Source organism: Coregonus lavaretus (assembly GCF_964263955.1).
Source record: "Coregonus lavaretus genome assembly, chromosome: 6".
In the NCBI taxonomy this organism is placed as follows: domain Eukaryota; kingdom Metazoa; phylum Chordata; class Actinopteri; order Salmoniformes; family Salmonidae; genus Coregonus; species Coregonus lavaretus.
This window is the reverse complement of record NC_139993.1, coordinates 28,302,163-28,324,621: the sequence shown is the minus strand read 5'-3', so window position 1 is coordinate 28,324,621 and position 22,459 is coordinate 28,302,163. Positions and strand designations below refer to the sequence as shown.

Sequence of the window (22,459 nt, the reverse complement as noted above, 5' to 3'; positions counted from 1 at the left end):
GTGGGGGGGGGGGGGGGGGGGGTGTAGTTAGCAATTGTGTTTGTTTTGTAGTTTCTCAGTTTCCCGTTTTTCATTTCTAAAAATAAATGTAGCCTACATTTTAATATTTTTTTTGAAGATGACATATTTAAGAAACATGAGATGATTTAACATCAGTCATAAGAGGGGGAGTGTATTGGAGGTGTACAGTTCTATACATTTTTGATGTTTGATCATATCACAATAATCTAAATTAATTGGATTTGATTCTTGTATTCTACAGAAATATTTATCACAGCATCTGTTAACGATGGTAGTTGCTGTGTGCTGATATAAAAGGAATAAAACGTTGATTTTGAAGTCCAATATTGGCTTGGGAGCGTTACATCAGTTGTATAACAAACTGCTAATATGAGTATCTGACACATTCGATTTGATTAAAGAAGCAATCTGCCATTGGTTCATCGATTTTTTGACTTTAACATGAACGATATACACAGCGTTCAAAACATTAAGAACACCTTCCTAATATTGAGTTGCAGGATCAATTGATTGAAGTGGATCAATAAGGGATAATAGCTTTCACCTGGTCAGTCTGCCATGGAAAGAGCAGGTGTTCCTAATGTTTTGTACACTCTGTGTATACCTATTGATTCTTGAAGAATATAACTTAGAAATGCCTCATGAGCTTATTAGTTCAACAGTCGAACCCAATCAGAGCCCAAAATATGCTTGTTTTACTCCATTCTTTGTAAACAATGTAATAAAAAATTATACTATTTCCTCAAAATATGGTTAAAACTATCCTAACCATCCCTCAGCTGTTTAGCAAAACAGTGGCAGGGTGTCCGCTTTGTTTTTGTTTGAACTGGAGATAAAAGATAAACAATGAAAGAACAATCAATCGGTGGACAGAGAACGGAATTTTATTGATGTACGTCAGACGATTACAGTACAGAAAATACCATTAGAGTTAAAGTCACTGATTCACGTGGGAATGACGAGGAACATGGAGGGACAAATCCACCATGTTGGAAACTAAAGCAGAACAACTGTTGAAGTATAGTTTACTGTACAATATTGTGAATCTGAAGTTATTTTTTGCATCGTTGTAGTTGGATTATAATTTGACCGCTGTCTTCTCAACAACAAAAAATAGGAATTATAAAAGAAAGTAGGTTTGTTCTCTGAATAACTTGAGTACAAATTAACATTTAAAATAGTGTTTAAGATATTGAGGCAATGTTAGTGCACATAACATACACTGAGGCCTAGACCCCGTTAAACTTGATATGACACTGGCTGAAGCGCCTTGAAATCCATCACGTTACACATATGAAAGACAAACTGACTGACTGTCTATATAACACACTGAAAAACATGTCTGTGTCCTAAAATACTCTTAACTGGCTTCCTTATGCCTTTTCATTGTAATCACTAATAGGTGAAACGCCTTGAAAGCATCATATTACTTTCAATCAACTGTCAAGATTTTTCAGATCAGTGTTCACAAAGGAATGGAGATGAGGAAAGGAAGCATGTTAAGACAAATGAGACGTGACCCGGATCCCTCTGTAGTAGTATCCTTGTCAACTCGCATCCTGTTCTTAAAATGGCGGACAGGTATGTCATCATGGCACAGGTGACGATTCTTTGAGAGTATAATATATTGAGATGGCTTTCTTCTGATTCTTTCATTTACGTGGATCTGGGCATTAGAAAAGAACAGTCACTGCTTAGTCGAAAAAAGGAAGGGAACCATTTCAACCGGAACTAGTCAGTGTTGGACACACATACATGTACACACAATGTCTCGGCCTTCGTCCAAAGGGTGAATCCAACGCCACAGGCTATGGTGCTTCAAATAGGGAGGTCAAAGCAGTGGTATGAGACTGCAAAAACATCAATTTATTTGGCTCTAGAAACTGAGTGTAATGACCGGGCATTGCTATTGAGAGAGTGTTTCCAACATATGCTAAACCACATGGGCATTGCTATTGAGAGAGTGTTTCCAACATATGCTAAACCACATGGGCATTGCTATTGAGAGAGTGTTTCCAACATATGCTAAACCACATGGGCATTGCTATTGAGTCTTTCAACGTATTCTAACTGCAAGGCCATTGCTACTGAGTCTCTTTGGATAGACGTTTTGGAATGTTCAATTACTTGTTGTTCACCTCATCATGGTCAGTGCTTTATCATAAAAATGATCAGAAGTATGAAATACTATTGTGCGATTTAATTTGATCGTCATGAGGTTTTATATGAAATAGGAAGCCATGTCTGTACTATATTATACTGGCCCAATTCACAGGCCATGGTTAGGTGAGTGCTAGGCTTTGTAAAGTAGCTGTTGGGCTGAGTTAAATTGAGATTTGAGTCCAGTTAAAGCAGCAAAGTAGAGTCAAATTACTGCTGCCAAGAGAAGAGATGGGGGAGTTATTCATAAAACGTAGCCATCACATTAGTTAGGTTACCTCCGTTTTTTTCAAATAAACTCTTTGGCTGAGAGTTTCCTTAAGCGAGGATGGAGACCTAGTTTTGCCGGAACGCTCAATTTCCAACACGTATGAACACAGATTTTACCTCTGGGTTAACAGAGATTAACTTGACTTAGACCTTAAAAAAATGTGCTTAATTACGTCAACATTTACAAAGATGACATTCAAATTCTAAACGGTAAAAAAAATTTACAGAGCACTTCTTCCTTTTTTGTTTTAGAACTGTACAAGATTAAAAATGACCAATAATTAGTTACACATATTTATATGACAACATAGTTTATGTAATATTACTATTAAGAACAAACAAGATTTTGTTTTTAGATTCTGAATGCAGTATCCCCTTTTGGAAAGCGGTAAAGATATGTTAGGCTGAAGATGCCTGTAGTAATTTCCTTTTTTAAGCAGCGAATACAATTCTTAAAATTAAGACGGTAAACTATTGCCGGTAACTGCTGCGCAATCCTTGCAAGTCGGGGTCAAGACTGCTAGAGCGTTTAGATTTGTTAAAGTTCTCAGCATATCAGTTAGCCACATATCCTGCTGATAAGCTATACTCAGCAGTAGCTATATATAACCACTAGGTGGCGCTGTTGTATTGCATGGCCACTATGACGATGCTAAGGACCTACAGAGTTCCTATAGTACTCCGCTATCCTCTCACTTCAAAGACACCATTTTGCTGAAGAGAATTCGGAGCCCGGCCAACAGTGTAAATGACAACCCACTAGATTTATCAGTCTTTCTACATCTTGGTTCCACACACCACGAAGGACGACACGTGACAGTCAAGTCTCATCAAAGCTAAATTGAAGAAGTGACTGAGGGTGGCTGGTCCAGTGGAGTATCTTGAGAGAGAGGAAGATCTGTAGAGGACGAACTTTGTTTTGCGGCTATCACTCCCCCTGGAAAGGAAATACTGCATTGTCTCAGGTGTTTTTCAGCTAGTGTTCATAAGCTCTCCTGTGCATACTGTAGTAGACGACCTCCAGACCCCCCCCCCCCCACCCCCCCAGACAGGGTGGTCTCTGTAGGGGCTTACGGCGGCCCCTCTTTGGGGGAGGAGGGGGGCTGGGACTGGGAGGTGCTGCCCCCGGAGCTTTTCAGGGAGCCCAGGGTCTTGCTGAACCAGGAGTTTTTGGCCGCTTGGATCTCGTTCATCAGGATGCCCCTCTGGTGCTCCAACTCCTGAGGATGGACAGAATAAAGGAATAAAATAGTCAGCATAATAATCATGAATAGTCATTATAGCAAGCATGAATATTAGTCATCACAGCAAGCATGAGTTAGCCACCATAATACATCATGAATAGTCATCTTCGTAATCATGAAGAGTCAAAAGGGATAGAAAATAGAGCACGCACATCCAATGCCTTCGAACAGGTATTGGATATCAAATCACCAATTGTCAGAAGGCGTGTATGTACAGTGAGGGAAAAAAGTATTTGATCACCTGCTGATTTTGTACGTTTGCCCACTGACAAAGAAATGATCAGTCTATAATTTTAATGGTAGGTTTATTTGAACAGTGAGAGACAGAATAACAACAAAAAAATCCAGAAAAACACATGTCAAAAATGTTATAAATTGATTTGCATTTTATTTAGGGAAATAACTATTTGACCCCCCCTCAATCAGAAAGATTTCTGGCTCCCAGGTGTCTTTTATACAGGTAACGAGCTGAGATTAGGAGCACACTCTTAAAGGGAGTGCTCCTAATCTCAGCTTGTTACCTGTATAAAAGACACCTGTCCACAGAAGCAATCAATCAATCAATCAGATTCCAAACTCTCCACCATGGCCAAGACCAAAGAGCTCTCCAAGGATGTCAGGGACAAGATTGTAGACCTACACAAGGCTGGAATGGGCTACAAAACCATCGCCAAGCAGCTTGGTGAGAAGGTGACAACAGTTGGTGCGATTATTCGCAAATGGAAGAAACACAAAATAACTGTCAATCTCCCTCGGCCTGGGGCTCCATGCAAGATCTCACCTCGTGGAGTTGCAATGATCATGAGAACGGTGAGGAATCAGCCCAGAACTACACGGGAGGATATTGTCAATAATCTCAAGGCAGCTGGGACCATAGTCACCAAGAAAGCAATTGGTAACACACTATGCCGTGAAGGACTGAAATCCTGCAGCGCCCGCAAGGTCCCCCTGCTCAAGAAAGCACATATACAGGCCCGTCTGAAGTTTGCCAATGAACATCTGAATGATTCAGAGGAGAACTGGGTGAAAATGTTGTGGTCAGATGAGACCAAAATCGAGCTCTTTGGCATCAACTCAACTCGGCGTGTTTGGAAGAGGAGGAATGCTGCCTATGACCTCAAGAACACCATCCCCACCGTCAAACATGGAGGTGGAAACATTATGCTTTGGGGGGGGGGGGTTTCTTCTATGGGGACAGAACAACTTCACTGCATTAAAGGGACGATGGACGGGGCCATGTACCGTCAAATCTTGGGTGAGAACGTCCTTCCCTCAGCCAGGGCATTGAAAATGGGTCGTGGATGGGTATTCCAGCATGACAATGACCCAAAACACACGGCCAAGGCAACAAAGGAGTGGCTCAAGAAGAAGCACATTAAGGTCCTGGAGTCTCCAGCCTTAATCCCATAGAAAATCTGTGGAGGGAGTTGAAGGTTCGACTTGCCAAACGTCAGCCTCGAAACCTTAATGACTTGGAGAAGATCTGCAAAGAGGAGTGGGACAAAATCCCTCCTGAGATGTGTGCAAACCTGGTGGCCAACTACAAGAAGCGTCTGACCTCTGTGATTGCCAACAAGGGTTTTGCCACCAAGTACTAAGTCATGTTTTGCAGAGGGGTCAAATACTTATTTCCCTCATTAAAATGCAAATCAATTCATAACATTTTTGACATGCGTTTTTCTGGATATTTGTGTTGTTATTCTGTCTCTCACTGTTCAAATAAACCTACCATTAAAATTATAGACTGATCATGTCTTTGTCAGTGGGCAAACGTACAAAATCAGCAGGGGATCAAATACTTTTTTCCCTCACTGTATATTGCTTTATCGTACTACAGTCATTCCACCTCAAAAAGCACAAGAAAGAGGATTGAGACACCAGCATCTCAGATTGTTCTGAAATCGTTTCTGTAGTTAGAAACAGATAAGATTAGCATTCCTGAAACATTCCTTTGTTGAACTATAATATCTCTGAGAAATTAAGCTAACTGATCGCACCCAAATTGGCCTTTTAATTTATAGGATTCATATAATCTTCAATAAATATAGTATTTAACATCCGATTTGGACCATAATTCTTCCCAACAATGAGTAAGACGTAAGAAATCCAATAAAATGATGAATAGCCACCCACAGACCCTCACACTAATACCACCCAATAACCAGTATACAGTATCAGTTCTCTATGTCTGACAAGTATTATGGAGCAGCTGCTTGGGGTATTGCTTCTTCATCCTTTGTAATGTATTCCCTGTTAATTTGGTGATGTTTCTTTTCCCCTGTTCAGAGAAATTAGCCATTGAAGTCTCTTGCATTCTTTACCATAAATCTGTGTGAAGGTACCAAGTTCTGCCCACTAGATGCTGCTGTTCCTACTATTGCCACCACACCCTTCTATCCATTTTGCTGGTCTCTCGTGTTTATTAAATGGATCACTACATTTTGTTTGCGACCTTGGGTAGAAAACAAATAGCTTTTGCTCATGATGAAAATAAATTGTGTGGCCAATTGTGTTGTTAAGCCTGATACTGTATACTGGTTGTTGGGGTGGGATTGATGTGAGGGTCTGTGGGTGGCTATTGATCATTTTATTGGATTCCTTACGTCTTACTCATTGTTAGGAATAATTATGGTCCAAATCAGATGTTAGGTACTACATTTATTGAAGATTATATGAATCCTACAAATCAAAATATTTCAACAAAATAATGTTTCAGGAATGCTAATTTGATCAGTTTAACTACAGAAACGATTTCAGAACAATCTGAGATGGTGGGTGTCATGGCTTGCTGGAATGACATGGAATGACCCCTACATTGAGTGCGATATCGCAGTGCTGCCTGCATAGCATCTGACCTGTATCTTGCACTTGGCCTCCACCAGCTGTAGTTTGGTCTGGGCCAGCTCTAGCTCCAGTTCTCTGAGCTGGGTCTTCAGGGAGTCCTTCTCCTCATCCAGCTCACTGTCCCTGTTGTCTCTGCTGGGAGGGGGCATCTGGAGAGGCCCTTCTTTACTGAACACCTCCCTGCAGCGCTCACACGCCATCACCTTGCTCTGCAGGGAGAGAGGAGGAACATCAATGTCCTAAAAGCAACACGTACAGTCAGTTATGCATTGTCATCATAATGCCTACGGTGTTTGTCATATCACAATCATTTATTTGTATTTTTCAAAAATTATACCAGGAATTCCATTGTTAAGGTCAGAAGACAACTTTTACGAGGGAGACGACCAAGGCGGCAGCTCAATAAAAACACAGATAAAAAAAGCACAGCATTCCAATAACACAAATAATGACATAGTTTTAATGTCACATGCACAAGTACAGTGAAATGCCTTTCTTGACAGCTTTAACCCCAACAATGCAGTAATCAATAACAATGTAATACTAAAAAATAACAAGGCACAACAAAAACACACAAGATATAAAAATACTGTACATCGTTGCTCTGTACTACCTTGATGATGTCCAGCTCCTCCTTGGTGGCAGTCTGCTGCTTCTCTAGCCGGGTGCTGAGCTGAGAACAGATCTGGGGGGACACAGGAGGACAACCTTTACTACAGGGGTATTCAACTCTTACCCTACAAGGTCAGGAGCCTGCTGGTTTTGTGTTCTACCTGATACCTGTCCAGAGTTGACTTTGAGGGCTTTACTTGTTGTTTACAAAGCAATTACACATTAACTGGACAGGTTCGTTGACCTTTCAGATACACCATCATTGAGACACTGTAGGATTAGGATTCATTGTATTGTCCCCGAGGGGAAATGTGTCTTGGACATTCAAAAGTGCTGCTGCTTCCACATAGAATATCACAGGTTAAACAGACATCACCACACAACATACAAGCAACTGCCTGCCCACCCACACACAAAGTCGATTAGTTCATATGGCAAGGCTGTGACTTGGTGGTCAGTTCCACAAGATGAGTCAATGTGCTAAAGGTAACGACAAAATGTAAAACCATGAAATCATACGAGTAACTATAAACTAGTCTTATGGATTTATCTGGGTCTAAAAGTTAAGGTCAATGTGGTTAGAATGATGGCTATACGCGATGCTCCCCTCTCTTCTGTGACTCTGCATCCTACCTGTTTGTATTCAGCGATGATGGCCGTGGTCTTCTTGATCTCCGACTCAGCTTTCTCTAGCTCTCTCCTGAACACCTCTTTGATCTGGACAGACAGGGTAAGAAGGCAAAACACTTGCTACTTTACGGTCTGCAGACACTGGAGACTGATATTGGGAGACTGCAATACAACTATCTGGCGGTAGTTTACAATAAAGAATGTGACATAAACCAAGACAAACGAGAGTAACCTTTGTGTGATGTGCCTCATCTTTTATAGCGCAGGAAAATGATAGGACGGTATCATACTGATTTAATGTCTATATGAAAAAGCATGTCGATTTATATTGTTGAAAAAAAATAAAAACGGTAACATTGATCATCCTTATCACCACTATTAAGACATGGGAGAAAAAAAATAAGGCCTGCAGGTTTCACAGGAAGCCTCCACAGCTCTCCAGTAGTGGTCACCAAGCCCTGGTCCTGGGAAGCAACAGGGTTTTGTTACAACCCAGCACTAACACACCAGATACAGCCAATGGTTGTCCTGATGAGCAGCGCTGAAGCTGGAACAACAGTCTGTACACTTGGTGGCTTATCAAGGGTTGCAAAATTTCAGGAACTTTCAATAAATTCCCAGGTTTTCCAGAATTCCTGGTTGGAGGAGACCGGATTTTCTGCTCATTCCCTCCTGATTCCGGGAACTTCCAACTGGGATTAATTTATTGAAAGTCCCCGGAATTTTGCAACTCTAGGCTTATCAATTTAATTTAATTCAATTCTATATCTTCATTTAGCCTGGTTGTCAGATCTGTTTCTGCTATAGCCAAGTTATTTTCCATTGTCAACGCAAATATGACCATGATATTGTGATACTGCTGGCTTAAGCAGAGATAGATCTGGCAAACTGGTTAACTGTGTGAATGTGAGCTATGTTACCTGTGCAGTTTCCTCCGCCTGCCTCCTCTTCTCCTCCTCTGTCTCCACCAGGCGTTGTTTGGTGCAGAGCAGCTCCTTGTTCAGCACGTCTGCCTTGTCCTCCGCCTGGTCCAGGTCGGTCCGCAGGGCGATCTTACTGGTGACCAGCTCGTGGGCCAGGTCATCGTTCTCTTGCTCCAGACGCATGCTGGCCTCCTGTAGACGACGGTTCTCTCTCTGTGGGCAACACACACACACACACACAATAAGACTAATGTGGAGAAACACTTACACAACTTGTTCTTTCTGCAAATGTAGCGACAGTTCATTTGCTGCACACACACAGCAAGCAGGCACACCACATACAGTTAATGTTTCACCATCATTTGAACTTCCTGCCTCTGTTATTGTACAATAACAACCACATCCATGTTGTACTGTTTGACTAGGTTTATTGCTATTTCCCCTGATGCTTTAGTATTTGAATGAAGGTTTGTTCAAAGGTCCTTCAAATAGAACTGAGAAGGACCAACAACATCGATATACAATAATCAAGTAACCGTATTACCAGTTATTCTATGGAACAAACTGGCACACATTTAACGCCATTTCAAATATCGCAGGCACACACACACACACGCAGGCAGGCACAGAAAGTAATTGTTGTCCATAAACAAGATCTTATGACCAGGACCATCTTGTCTGATTGTCTGCCTGTAAGTGGTCTCACATGACAATGGTGGGGATGTTCCAGTTGTCATGGAGACCAAGCTGGGTCACCTGACCGAACCCCATCCTGCCCCCCCCCCCCTAGCCCAATGTCTGGGCCACTGGCACACACACGCTCACACACACAATGCAGTGTGTGTGTGACCTGTGTCACGTGTTTCACACCATTCACGATTTGACGCATCTTTGTTAAACAAGAATGCTGCTCTGTTTGCGCACAGAAAACCTGACAACAGGCAGAAAGCAGACAGGAGACTGAGCTAAGCTGCATAAACTCAGACTTGGGAGTCTGCTTACCTTTTCTCTTACAGTGGTCTATCCAGAGTCACAACAATGATGATGCTGGGAACAAATACTACAGCAACACACTCACACTCACAGGTCAGTTCTCTCACTCTCTCACACTCACAGGTCAGTTATTTCATTCCACATGACACCCCTCCCACTGGTCTCCCTCTCCTCCTCTCACTTCCCTCCATTACACCCTTCCCTGTATTCGTTCTCTCTGTGTTTCACAGGGGCTGATGAGTTTAGTGGTGTGAGAAGGGGATGGAGGACACATAGGAAATGTTATGAGACCTCCACTAAGTTTTAACACCGAACTGAACAGTTGGGGCCTGTCCAAATACTTTTAAAATGCATTCCCTACTTATTCTTTCTTTGAGGTCATTTCTGATCTGACATGGTGGAATTTGTTGTTTTCAGGAAGGAAAGGATACATTTTAAAAAGGATCAGTGGCCTCATTTGATCTAAAATAGCAACAGACTTCAAACGGATCATAATTGATTTCATTAAATGTCTTTCTTTATAAGGAATGAGGATACTCAAACTCATGTAACTCAGGCTCTGTAGAAAGATGGCTTAGAATCTCATCCAACAACCTGCATGTTCTGTTACAAAATAAAATGTATTGTATTTGTGTCAGTTAAGAACTAATAAAAATTCTGTGCATTGCTTTAGGCATTACATATTTAAAATCAGAATGGCATGAATACAAACACAATGTGAGTCTTGCAGTAGGTACAACAAAATGAAATTGTAATGTATCGTAAAAAACTAAAATATAAAAGCGTTTAAGAAAAATTTATAGAACATTAAAAAAAAAAAAAAAAACACTTAGGAACATGGTCCCAAACAACAATGAACTTGAAAACTAGCTTCTCTTTGAAACGTTTGTCAGTAATAATTGTAATGGCAGTGTAGCTTTCTGCATATGTGCCACACAAATCCCTTGCTGAAATGCCCTGCTGTCCTTTCGTATGGGTGAACATTGCAAAGTTGGTGAAAAAGCTGAATCAGGGGCTGAAGTAGAGGTGAAACGTAATCCAGCCTACATGACAGAGACCTGAAAACTACAGGCCAGGCCCATCTATTCAAGCATTCAAAATATAAGAACAGGTCTCTCTTTCAGATAGATTTTTATGTCAACTAGACAAACCTGTATAAATAAAGATTAAATAAATACAATTTAAAAATGGCCCTTGATACTGCCTTTGTGGCGTTAGCCCATACGAATAGTCCAGGGCAGCAGGCCATTGGGGGTAAGGTTTTTGCACAGCACATGAACAAAACATTAGCCTGGTCGAAAATACATCCAAGCCCGGTCGTAACAGCCACAGCCTAATTATAACTTTCATGTCAGTTTTTTTCTCATGAACAGTAATACTAAAATCAATCCCACATGGATAAAATTCTACAGGTTTTCCTGACAACAATGAGACGTCAGTTTCATTCACACGTCACAGTCACTTTACAACTAGATGAGGTTGTAGGCTATTTGGTTTCGTTATTCAGAATCATTCCTATGAATAGAGGAAAGCCCTGAGACATATCTTTCCTTTTCCTTATCTTTGACCAGCACAAGTATATGGCCTCCACTCATAACAAAAGTCTCTATTTGTTTCATTCTTTCTTTCTTTCTCTCCACTGAGTCTGTGTACGCCCTGCGTAGTCTGCCATGATCAGCGCAGTGTTCTACACAGACCTGAGCCGAGACTGGAGGGAGAGAGGGAGGGAGGGGGAGAGAGAGGGTGGGACTGGGGTCTACAGGGAAGGATATCAGATGTTTCTTAGGTAGGATACCACAGACTTCCGAAGCATCATCTATACCTACAAACAACCCGTTTTCTGAGGTCCAATTTTTTAGGAGGTATACAGTAACACTCAACACTAGCTATGGGAAACACTGGGGTAATTGTAGTGGAAGTAAGGCCCCTAACCACTCATACAGGGTCAGATATCTGCCTAGCAGGTGACGTTAGAATGGGAGGTAAGAGTAATCTGATCCTGGAGCAGTAGTTAAGACATAACAGAGCACAGTCTGTTTCTTACCTGGTAGCGGTCGATGGGGTCCTCCTGCTGCAGCTGGCTCTCTCTCAGGGTCTGGTACTCCTTCTCAAACTTCTTCAGCTTCTTGGTGGGCACCTGGAGGGGTGACAGGAGAGGCGGAGTGGGAAATTGAGTGTTGGTAGATAGGGTTGTTTTGAATTGAAATGAATGGCGTTGAATTGAATCAACTTTATTGAAGTGTTTAAAGTGTAATGTTTTCGACCACAAGATGGTGACACTAACAAGACTAAAGAATAGGGTTTGAGCCTGGGTTCTGTTACAATAACTTAAAATGCATATTTTTCTCCCTTACCCGTGGTAGGCTAATCACTGATATGTAAGTGATGGCATATATAAAGGATATGTTTACATTACATTACTTCCTGCCATCCAATTCCTTCAAGGAACAAAGGAAGCAAGGGTATTTTAAAGGAATTCAAACTGGGTACGGTTCTGCGTCTCCGACTAGATACAATGCAGAGCTGCGTGAGCTGCTGATCCAGGGACAGAAAGAACACCAAACTAGATTTGCTTAATTTGTTCTTTTTTGTTTCAACATGGAAAATAACAGTGGGCCCAGTTGAAACATTTTTCTTTGAACTGAATCAATGCACTCCTATTCACTGCTTTTTTCTAGGGAACTTTATCAACTGTAAGGTGCTTTTAGCCTAGGCACAAAATGGCTGTGACAAGTTACCCTCTGAGGCATACCTAATGACCATACTACTCTGTGCAGCGTACATTTGCTTTGTGTACACCTGTTCATTTACATGTTAAACCACTTCAGCCTCTATTTACCAGCAGAAGCACAACCAACAAAGGAGATGAACAACAGAGTAACATACAAGTATCATAAACACATTTCTTCAAAAAGCAGAAAGTAATAACTGCCCTCACCCTAATTGCAACACCTAAACACTGTTTTTAAGGTAGGATACATTATACACCTGCACAGTGCACACAAGAGAACACTCCATAACACGGCAACACATTTGGTCTCTGCCAGCCAGGTCAGTTTCTAAGGAAATTGTTTCTCTCCGCTGTGTGCAGTGCAGGGACAAGGGTTGCTCAGCCCTTGGCGTTTCCATGGTAGCTGCTGCTAGGATGTGGATTACAGGTCTGGGGCGTAACGAGTCACAGAGGGGAGGGACTTTGTTAATGGATAGGGCCACCAGAGGCCATTACAGAAGGGGGGGCACAGCTCACCGGCTGAGACCGCCAAAGATAGGAGCTCACTGGATGAGAGGGAGAAAAGGAGAAAAGAAAGAGCGAGAGGGAGGGAGAAATGGGAGCTCACTGGCTGAGAAAGAGAGCAGAGAGACAGACGAGAGGAAGAGATAGGAGCTCACTGGCTGAGAAAGAGAGCAGAGAGACAGACGAGAGGAAGAGATAGGAGCTCACTGGCTGAGAAAGAGAGCAGAGAGACAGACGAGAGGAAGAGATAGGAGCTCACTGGCTGAGAAAGAGAGCAGAGAGACAGACGAGAGGAAGAGATAGGAGCTCACTGGCTGAGAAAGAGAGCAGAGAGACAGACGAGAGGAAGAGATAGGAGCTCACTGGCTGAGAAAGAGAGAAGACAAATAAGGATGAGCAAAAGAGAAAGGGCAAGTACAGTAGAGAGAGAGAGATGGGGGAGGAGGGCAAGAGAGAATTTGAGAGACAGAGAGAGTAGGGGTTGCATGAGTTTACCATAGTTACTCAGTGACTGGAGTTGTCAAGTGGTTCTCAAGTGCTCTCAGTTACACAATACGACATTACATCCTATTGCCTTATTGCCATCCTATTCTCTATTACAGACATTGTTTTCGTCCTGTGTTTGTTCTAAGCCTGATAAAATGTTAGGCCCAGTGTCTTAAGAGGACTCACACACCGGTTCTCATATAATATATTATGACCCATTACCTGACAGACAGGTAAGAAACAAGAAAGGAATCCACAGAAAGATCTAAGCAGGCAAACCTGTTCTATACTGTATTTGGTAGCTTAAAATGGGTACTGAATGTGTGTGGTTGATAAGACAGCACGTCAGCATTGTTAATGCTCCACTGGCTTTGGTTCTACCCAGTGAACAATAGGAACTTTATGAGAGGACTCTCCACCCCCCTCAGCCCTTCTGTTCCTGACGACTGAACACTAGAGAGTGTGTGTGTGTGTAAAGGGGTTCAGGTGTGATGTCCTGGAAAGATAAGACAGAGACCAGCACAGAGAGAAGAGAGAAAAGTAGAGAAAGGGGAGACATTATCTGAAAACAATATGAATAGGAAAGAGAAAGAGAGAGAGAGAGAAAGAGAGAGATAAATAAAGAGAGATGTAGAGCCAGCTACTGATGAAAGGACAGAGCTTAAATCTGAAAAAGAATATGCCACAGAGGCTTGTCTGGATGTCCTACACACGCAAAATGCTTTTTAGATTATCACATGAATATTTAGGTATTTATTTTATTTCTATAAATGTTTTACTGTTATTTTTGATGCCGTTATCTCACTTCGCTTTTGCAATAGCGGCCTTGTCATTCATGACATTAAAGCTTATCTGATTATTGGGGGGGAGTGAAGTTCCTTGCAGAAAGAGCACTAGCCAAAAAACTAATCCATACTAAAAGCTTCCGTACACCCCTACATATTTGCCATGGGATCTTTAGACGACACACACCAACATAATATGGAACCCCCAAAACCCTCTCTCACTCGTCCTTTTCTCTCACACTCATGCCTCCCCTCTCTCGAACAGTCATATCTGACCACAGACAGCCTTGAAAGTGACACTATTTCACCCTCACTTTTTCCATTCAAGTTGCATATAAGCCTTCAGCATACATGATGACTAACATCAGACCCACAAAACACAGCTAATAACCCTCTGTTGCTTACTATAGATAATTCCAGACTCATTTCGCCATCTCTGAAGTAGCTTTCTGTCTAGTAATTTATCCATGAGCCATACAAAATGTATTTTTACAATGCATAATTATATTCCCAATGCTAAAATACACTCCTAATGCTAAAATATGCCATACAAAATACATTCCCAAGGCTAAAATATGCCATACATCAAATATTTCCAATTCAAAATGATGCCAAGCTAAATATATTGGCGGCAGGGAAAGCGAGAAAAATCCAGCTGTTGGTATGTTTAGGAGCAACCTGAACTCTCGATGTGTTCCAGGGCATCAGTGTGCTACGCACATACCAGTCGACGCATTGGCTCTGGTCCAGGGCGTTATGTTAGTATCATAGTGGTCGAAGTTGGAAAAGTAAGCTAGCTAGCTATGTGTTCTCGATGAATTTAGTTTTGATAATTGTTTGATACAATGTTAATGCCAAAAATCACTACAACCAAACAACCAGTGTTGCTTGTCACCGGCTAGCTACTAATGCTAGCAGGCTAGTGGCTAGCTAGTAGCGCTAGCTCCAGTGACTTCAAAGTATTCATACCCCTTAACCTTTTCCACAATTTGTTGTGTTACAAAGTCAGATTCAAATAGATTTATTTGTCATTTTTTGTCAATGATCTACACAAAATACTCTAATTTCAAAGTGGAACAATAATTCAAACATTTATTTTAAATGTATGGAAAATAAAACAAATATATCTTGATTAGATAAATATTCAATCCCCTGAGTCAATACACCTTTGGCAGTGATTACAGCTGTGAGTCTTTCTGGGTGAATCTCTAGGAGCTTTGCACACCTGGATTGTACAATATTTTCTTCAGGCTCTGTCAGGTTGGTTGTTGATCATTGCTAGTCAGCCATTTTCAAGCCTTGACATAGATTTTCAAGACAATTTAAGTCAAAACTGTAACTAGGCCACTTGGGAACATTCAATGTAGTCTTGGTAAGCAACTCCATCATATATTTGGCCTTGTGTTTTAGGTAATTGTCCTGCTGAAAGGTGAATTTGTCTCCCAGAGTCTGTTGGAAAGCAGACTATCCATGTTTTCCACTAGGATTTTGCCTGTGCTTAGCTCTATTTGGTTTCATTTATCCTAAAAAACTCCCTAGTCCTTGCCAATGACAAGCACACCCATAACATGATGCAGCCACCACAATGCTTGAAAATACATGAAGTGGTACTCAGTGATGTGTTGTGTTGGATTTGCCCCAAACATAACACTGTGTATTGAGGACAAAAATATCATTTATTTGCCACATTTTTCCAGTATTACTTTAGTGCCTTATTGCAAACAGGATGCATACTTTGGTATATTTTTTATTCTGTACAGGCTTCCTTCTTTTCACTCTGTCATTTATGTTAGTATTATGGAGTAACTACAATGTTGTTGATCCATCCTCAGTTTTCCTATCACAGAAATTAAACTGTTTTAAAGTCACCATTGGCCTCATGGTAAAATCCCTGAGCAGTTTCCTTCCTCTCCAGCAACTGAGTTAGGAAGGGTTCCTGTATCTTTGTAGTGACTGGTTGTATTGATAAACCATCCAAAGTGTAATTAATAACTGCACCATGCTCAAAAGGGATATACAATGTCTGCTTTTTATTACCCATCTACCAATCTTTGCGAGGCATTGGATAACCTGCCTTTGTGGTTGAATCTGTGCTTGAAATTCACTGCTGGACTAAGGGACCTTCCAAATAATTGTATGTGTGGGGTACATAGATGGGGTAGTCATTAAATATCATGTTAAACACTATTATTGCACACAGAGAGTCCATGCAACTTATTATGTGACTTGTTAAGCAGATTTTTACTTCTCAATTTATTTAGGCTTGCCAATACAAAAGGGTTGAATACTTACTGACTCAAGACATTTCAGCTTTTCATTTTTAATTAATTTGTAAACATTTCTAGAAACATAATTCCATTTTGACATTAGGGGGTACTGTGTGTAGATCAGTGATGTGAATTCTTTCTGAAGGCACTGTAGGTAGCGGCTAGCTAGTAGCAGCTAGTAAGTAGCGCTAGCTAGTGGCTAGTACTACTAGCAAAGATATTGATAACTAACCCCTTTTGTCTGCGCTACTAGCTAGCACTACTAGCTAGCCGCTAGCTAATAGCTTCTAATTCTAAATGCAATTTCACCACCCATGCGATTGGTGGTGGTAACGCACCATCCTCTCTGGCACCATTTGACATCCTGTCTCATCTTGTATATCTCACAGCATCTGTGGCGTGAGAAAGTATCTGCTGGAACCAGACCCTATTGGTGGCAGCTGGGGCTATTTAGAGCAATGAGAACCAAAATAAACTAGGGCTGGGTCAATGGCACCATATGCCTTATGTAGTACACGTGGGCACATTCATTGACACGCCAGAGTTGGGGTAAATTCCAATTCCGAGTATTTAAAATGCATTGAAATTCAATTCAGACAATTGTAAAATCACCCTTGATTTATATTTTAGTTGATGAACTGACCCCAGTCGATGTGAAACACATGCTCTTTATCTGAGCCAAGCACAGTATTCTCTGCTATAGGCCTGACAGACTTTGTGCACTGGGGAAAATAGGCTTACTCTCTGTTGCATAATGGTGCCTTTCCTGGCTGAAAACATGTTAATATCTAAATGACTGTCATGGCACATATCTTAGGATTCAAAACGGCCAATTCAGGAAAACTGAGTTGTGTTTGACGTCGATGACCAGACATGCACACAAGCATCAACACGTATACACACACGCTCATACATGCTGGGTGAAGAATAAGGTCTCCTTTGAGTCCGAAAATAACTCTGTAATTGAAACAATCTGACAGTTGTAATTTGGTTAGCATCCTGACATTTAGCTGACTAGAGAAAGGGAAAAGAATACTAGGAGTACACACTGAACCACTGAAATACACTGAGTATACCAAACATTAGGGACACCTTCCTAATATTGAGTTGCACCCCCTTTTGCCCCCAGAACAGCCTCAATTCGTCAGGAATGGACTCTACAAGGTGTCCAAAGTGTTCCACAGGGATGCTGGCCCATGTTGACTCCAATGCTTCCAGCAGTTCTGTGAATTTGGCTGGATATCCTTTGGGTGGTTGACCATTCTTTATACACACGGAAAACTGTTGAGCGTGAAAAACCCAGCAGCGTTGCAGTTCTTGACACAAACAGGTGCGTCTGGCACATAGTACCATAACCCACTCAAAGGTACTTAAATATTTTGTCTTGCCAATTCACCCTCTGAATGGCACACACACAATCCATGTCTCAATTGTCTCAGGGCTTTACAATCCTTCTTTAACCTGTCTCCTCCCCTTAGTCTACACTGATTGAAGTGGATTTAACAAGTGACATCAGTAAGGGATCATAGCCTTCACCTGGATTCAACTGGTCAGTCTATGTAATGGAAAGAGCAGGTGTTCTTAATGTTTTGTATACTCAGTGTATATCTACAATTACAATGCAAATTCAAACTGCATTTCAGTGTATCAACTCATACCATGGTTTCCGTTAGCTGGTAATTGCCGGTTTTGGGACGATAAAATTAATTAAAGAGCCGATAATAAAATTGTAGCCGGCCAAATTGTCCAAGGCTGCCTATCATACACCCCGATTTCGCGCTCCAGCTCCATTCTCTCAGTCCTTGTGCGCTGCCTTATGTGCATGCGCCTGCTGCTAAGGTGAGAGAGGGAGAGAGAGAGCGAGAGGAGCCTTGGCCTAGGCTACTGTTGATTGCGAAAATGGATGCCTTTTTAATGTAAAACAAAAGTTAGAGAGTATGCCTATAGTGAAAAGCCTAAAAGGGGAATGTCCTCCAAATGGACAAGTCTTACTATTGTAGTGGACAAAGATGAGAAGAACATTGGCGCGGCCAAATGCAGGCTACTGTGTAACTTGCTATTCAGGTAGGATGCAATTTTGGAACTTGAAGTTATACATTTTTTCATATTTATAAACATTTGTTTTATCATTATTATTGTATATGATTGTAATCATTGTTAGCCTATTTATTAATCTAAACCAGTTTTTTAAATATGCAAAACCTATTTTGATTAATTCTGTTTACATTTTCATTGGCTAAATTAAATTTTATCTTTATAGCCTTATTTAGTTTAAGTTAAATAAATATCCTTATCCTATTGCTGTCATGTGTTAGATACGGTAGACACTAGCCTTGATTGGTAATTGCTGCAATATAGCTTAATCAACACTTTTGGGAATTTTTAAACCAGTTCAAAAGTGTTTTGATTCATTCTGTTGAGCCATTTTCTTTGGCCAAATTAAGTTTAAACTGTACTGTTGTGTCTGCCACAATATAATAACATGTTTGTATTTCCCCAGTGGCTTGACTTACTTTTGATATTACCCTAATAAAGTTCAGAAACATTTGTGAAGGTTTGGTGTGGTGTGGCTATTAGCCTATTATACTGCAGGCCTATGACATAAAGGCAGTGCGCACCGGCGCTCCAACTGACTCCGACATTTGAACTTGAGGTGAGGAAGAACGTTTTAGGCCTACTAGAGTTACTCCTATAATGTAACAAAATAATGCTTAGCTTGACAAAAAATATTAGGATCGAAAATTTACAAATGAACCTCCTGTACGCCTATATCTCTCTAGCAGACGCAGTAGCCTATCTTACAAGGATAAAGAAATGTATGTTAGTGTCGTAGCATGCCATAGGCATATTTCTATTACTCTCTCTCTGGGGCTAGGCCTAAGCTTCTCTTCCTTTATATACATTTCTTAAAATATTAATATCATACAGTGGCCACCTAAGCCTATAGGCCTATGAATGCAATGCCCTGATGCATTTTGTGCTGAAATCTCCGACAGCTGAACCATGAGGTGGACAATTATTGTTTTAGGAAATTAAAAACCAACAAAACAGTAGGCTATAAAGTTTTTCATATGCTACACATCGAAACACAAGGAATAGTGTTTTTGTCATTTGTTACAGGTTGTTTCTAAGGACACGTAAATTTGGCTCATTTGCCAAATATCCCTTGTTTATTGATGGCGATGGCGGACGCCCTAATGGATTACGCACCCAATGCATATGGATGACCGGTAAATTTCTCAAATGTCTGATAAAATACAATCTTCCAGGTCACTTGCGTGGTAAAAAATTTTTTGACTGACTGACAGACACACACTACAATCTATACTGTCTCCTACAAGCCAGAAGAAAAAAAAAGATACAATGTGTTCACTGTTGCACAAACAAGCAGTGTTTCCTTCAGCGGTTCTTAGACAGTCAGAGTGCAGACAGAAGTGAAGAGAGTTGAGGCTGCCAGAAGTAGCCAGGACTGAGGAGTGACTTAGACCCAGACTTAACCTAGACTTACACCTACCACAGGTTTGGGAGGCTTAGAGTGGGCCACCAGGCTAACCAGGATATCCTCCTCACAGATCTGGTTGATGACGTGGGCATCATACGCCACCGTGATGGAGATCTCTTCCATCATCTTGACACAGGATAGTGTCAGCTCCACAGGTGGGGGAAGAAGACGAGGAGTGGACGGGTGGAGAAGTGGAGGAGACAGTAGAGGCAACAGGTCGGTCAGACAGCCTGAGGAGTGACTGGCCTCTTTCACTGTCCCTCAGGGTACAAGACACACCCCTAAAGGAGGGCGGGACAGCGTGAGGTAGGAGGGAGTAAGGGAGGATCCCTGCAACACACCCGTCTCTCTCTGTTTCCCTCTCCCTCTCTGATGCTTGGTGTTCTCAAGCGTGTTGAGAGGATGATAGTGTCTTTCGTTTCAGAACTGCCAGGCTGCTATTTCTCCTCCTTCTTTCTTCCTTTTCTCCATTTGTTTGTCCTGCGATCCGTGACGTATTTCCCGCTCTTCTCAGGTTGCGCTCCGGGTATTATTTTCACCTCCCTTCGGTCTTGGTAAGATAAAGTCTGGTTTAGTCGCACTCCTACTAAGCTACACATACACTTCAACTGTATGTTTTAGCATGTCTGTCTGTGAGAAAGTGTTGGAACTGTCAGACCGATCACAATGACTCGACATGTTTAGTACCACTGCAGTCTGCACACATTACACACAGAGTTTGTGTCCTCCAAAAAAATAGAATCCAAATAAAACTAAATGACTAAACACAGCTAATCTGGTGGCTGTAATTCAAATAAACTCCCAAGGTTTAGGTTACATTGCCTGCAGCCAGGCTCCTCAGGACCCAACTGTTCACTTCAGATCCTCCTGGGGCTTTGCCTAGCCTAGCTAACTTCAGGAGATCTCCCTGGTGTATACGTTCTCCTCCTTCCTTCCTTCTCTCAAGGTAGCAGCATTCTGAGTAACCGCTCCTTCTGTTCCCCTCTCTCTCCCTCTCTCTTCTTCCACTGGTGAAACCGCTGAGCTTGAAACTTCTCCCAGAGGGATTTTGAAAGCAGGCAGAAGAAATGTAATAACTGCAACTAGATTAATCAATCAAATCAAGCGCCTTCAGTGGGAATCCTGAGTTGGTTTTGAATGGACTTTAAATGCTAAAAGTTTCAAAGCCTTGTTGTGTATTCTTTTTGTCCTGGAAATGTCTTGAAGTTTCCTCAACGTTGTCCTTGGGGTGTTTAAGGGCTGTGAAATTCAAATTCCTTCCCATAATCCTGTGGGTTGTTACTCGTAGAAAGCTTTGCTCCCCAACTAGCAGGTGCCAGTGAATTCTTGTACTCCCCTAAGCTGCTTAGGAGTCAAGTTGATCCGCTTTAGACATAAACGAAAAAATTAAAGGACAAAGTAAATTGAACAGGCTAGCTAGCTTTCCTTTTTTGGCTCTCGTGGACATATGAGGTATATCATCAACGGACTCAACGCCGAGCTTGATGAAGTGCAGTTCCATTGACAGGGCATGATGGTTGTGGTCGCCGGTAGACACTGTGCTTCATTGCTTCTAATGACACCAAATTCTGTGATGCAAGTCTCTTTCTTTCACTCTCACTCACTCCATGAGCTTGTCTCCTGAAAGAAGTGAACACACACGGGCACAGGACAGACACACAGAGACACACACCTCCAACAGAATCTTTTTTTAGTTCCACCAAAAGATGAAATAGGTATGAAAAAACATGTTAAAAAAGGACAAGATGCAAAAATAGAGTGGCTATTTCTGGAGACTAGGCTCTTCTCTGTCAAAACACCTCAGGCACAATGTCACTTCAGAGGAAATTGAAGGGAGAATTGAAATCCCAGGATGAGAGGGCTGCTGCTGTGGCTCGTTTCTCTCTCACACTCAGTAAGTTAATTATCTCTTGCTGGATGGGTTTTGATCAGGCAATTCATTCATGCCCCAGGGTCTCGGAAAGTCCCTTGTATTCCAAAGCAGTTTCCAGGTCAGTCCTAACAGCCAGTCAATCAGAGGGTCCTATTACACGTTTTAGCTCCCAAGAGACTTGACGGCCACCACAATCACAGTCAAAAATGTATTTTGGTTCAAATGGTCGAAGCTAAACCAAAACATACAGCCTTGCAAGCTCAGAGTGCAGGCTGGTTTCACATTGTCTTCAGTCTTGCTGCAGTGTGTGTTTCCAATCCAAGGTGATTGGAATCTCTACCAGCGACTGCTAATGTGAAATGGGAACACAGAGACACTCCACTCTCAAGGGTGTGTGTGTGTGTGTGTGTGTGTGTGTGTGTGTGTGTGTGTGTGTGTGTGTGTGTGTGTGTGTGTGTGTGTGTGTGTGTGTGTGTGTGTGAACGTTTGTGAAAGACAGTCACAGAACATAGGAGTAGCCAGAGCTAGGTAAAGTCTCTCTCTCGTTGCACAGTTCATCCAGAATCAAACACTGCTGCTGGTCGAAAAAGAGCAGTGAAAGCCTCTCTGGCCCG

At 41.7% G+C, this 22,459-nt stretch overlaps 1 protein-coding gene across 3 annotated transcripts in view; it reads right to left on the bottom strand.

Annotated features, from left to right (window-relative positions):
• Nucleotides 1-883: 883 nt before the first annotated feature.
• The window catches only part of rabgap1l (RAB GTPase activating protein 1-like), a 141,744-nt gene continuing 120,168 nt past the window's right edge, over nt 884-22,459 (bottom strand). The window contains exons 1-7 of one of the 3 annotated variants that reach the window (XM_084162976.1): nt 19,985-20,182; nt 11,742-11,834; nt 8,702-8,917; nt 7,785-7,868; nt 7,153-7,224; nt 6,551-6,748; nt 884-3,671 (exon numbers count right to left, since the gene is read on the bottom strand). In XM_084162976.1, the coding sequence (XP_084019102.1) occupies nt 3,522-3,671; nt 6,551-6,748; nt 7,153-7,224; nt 7,785-7,868; nt 8,702-8,917; nt 11,742-11,834; nt 19,985-20,098 (927 nt within the window). In that variant the 5' untranslated portion in view covers nt 20,099-20,182 and the 3' untranslated portion in view covers nt 884-3,521. Of the gene's footprint in view, nt 3,672-6,550; nt 6,749-7,152; nt 7,225-7,784; nt 7,869-8,701; nt 8,918-10,194; nt 11,406-11,741; nt 11,835-19,984; nt 20,183-22,459 lie in introns of those variants that run through there. The other 2 variants (XM_084162974.1, XM_084162975.1) reach the window with 2 other exon arrangements.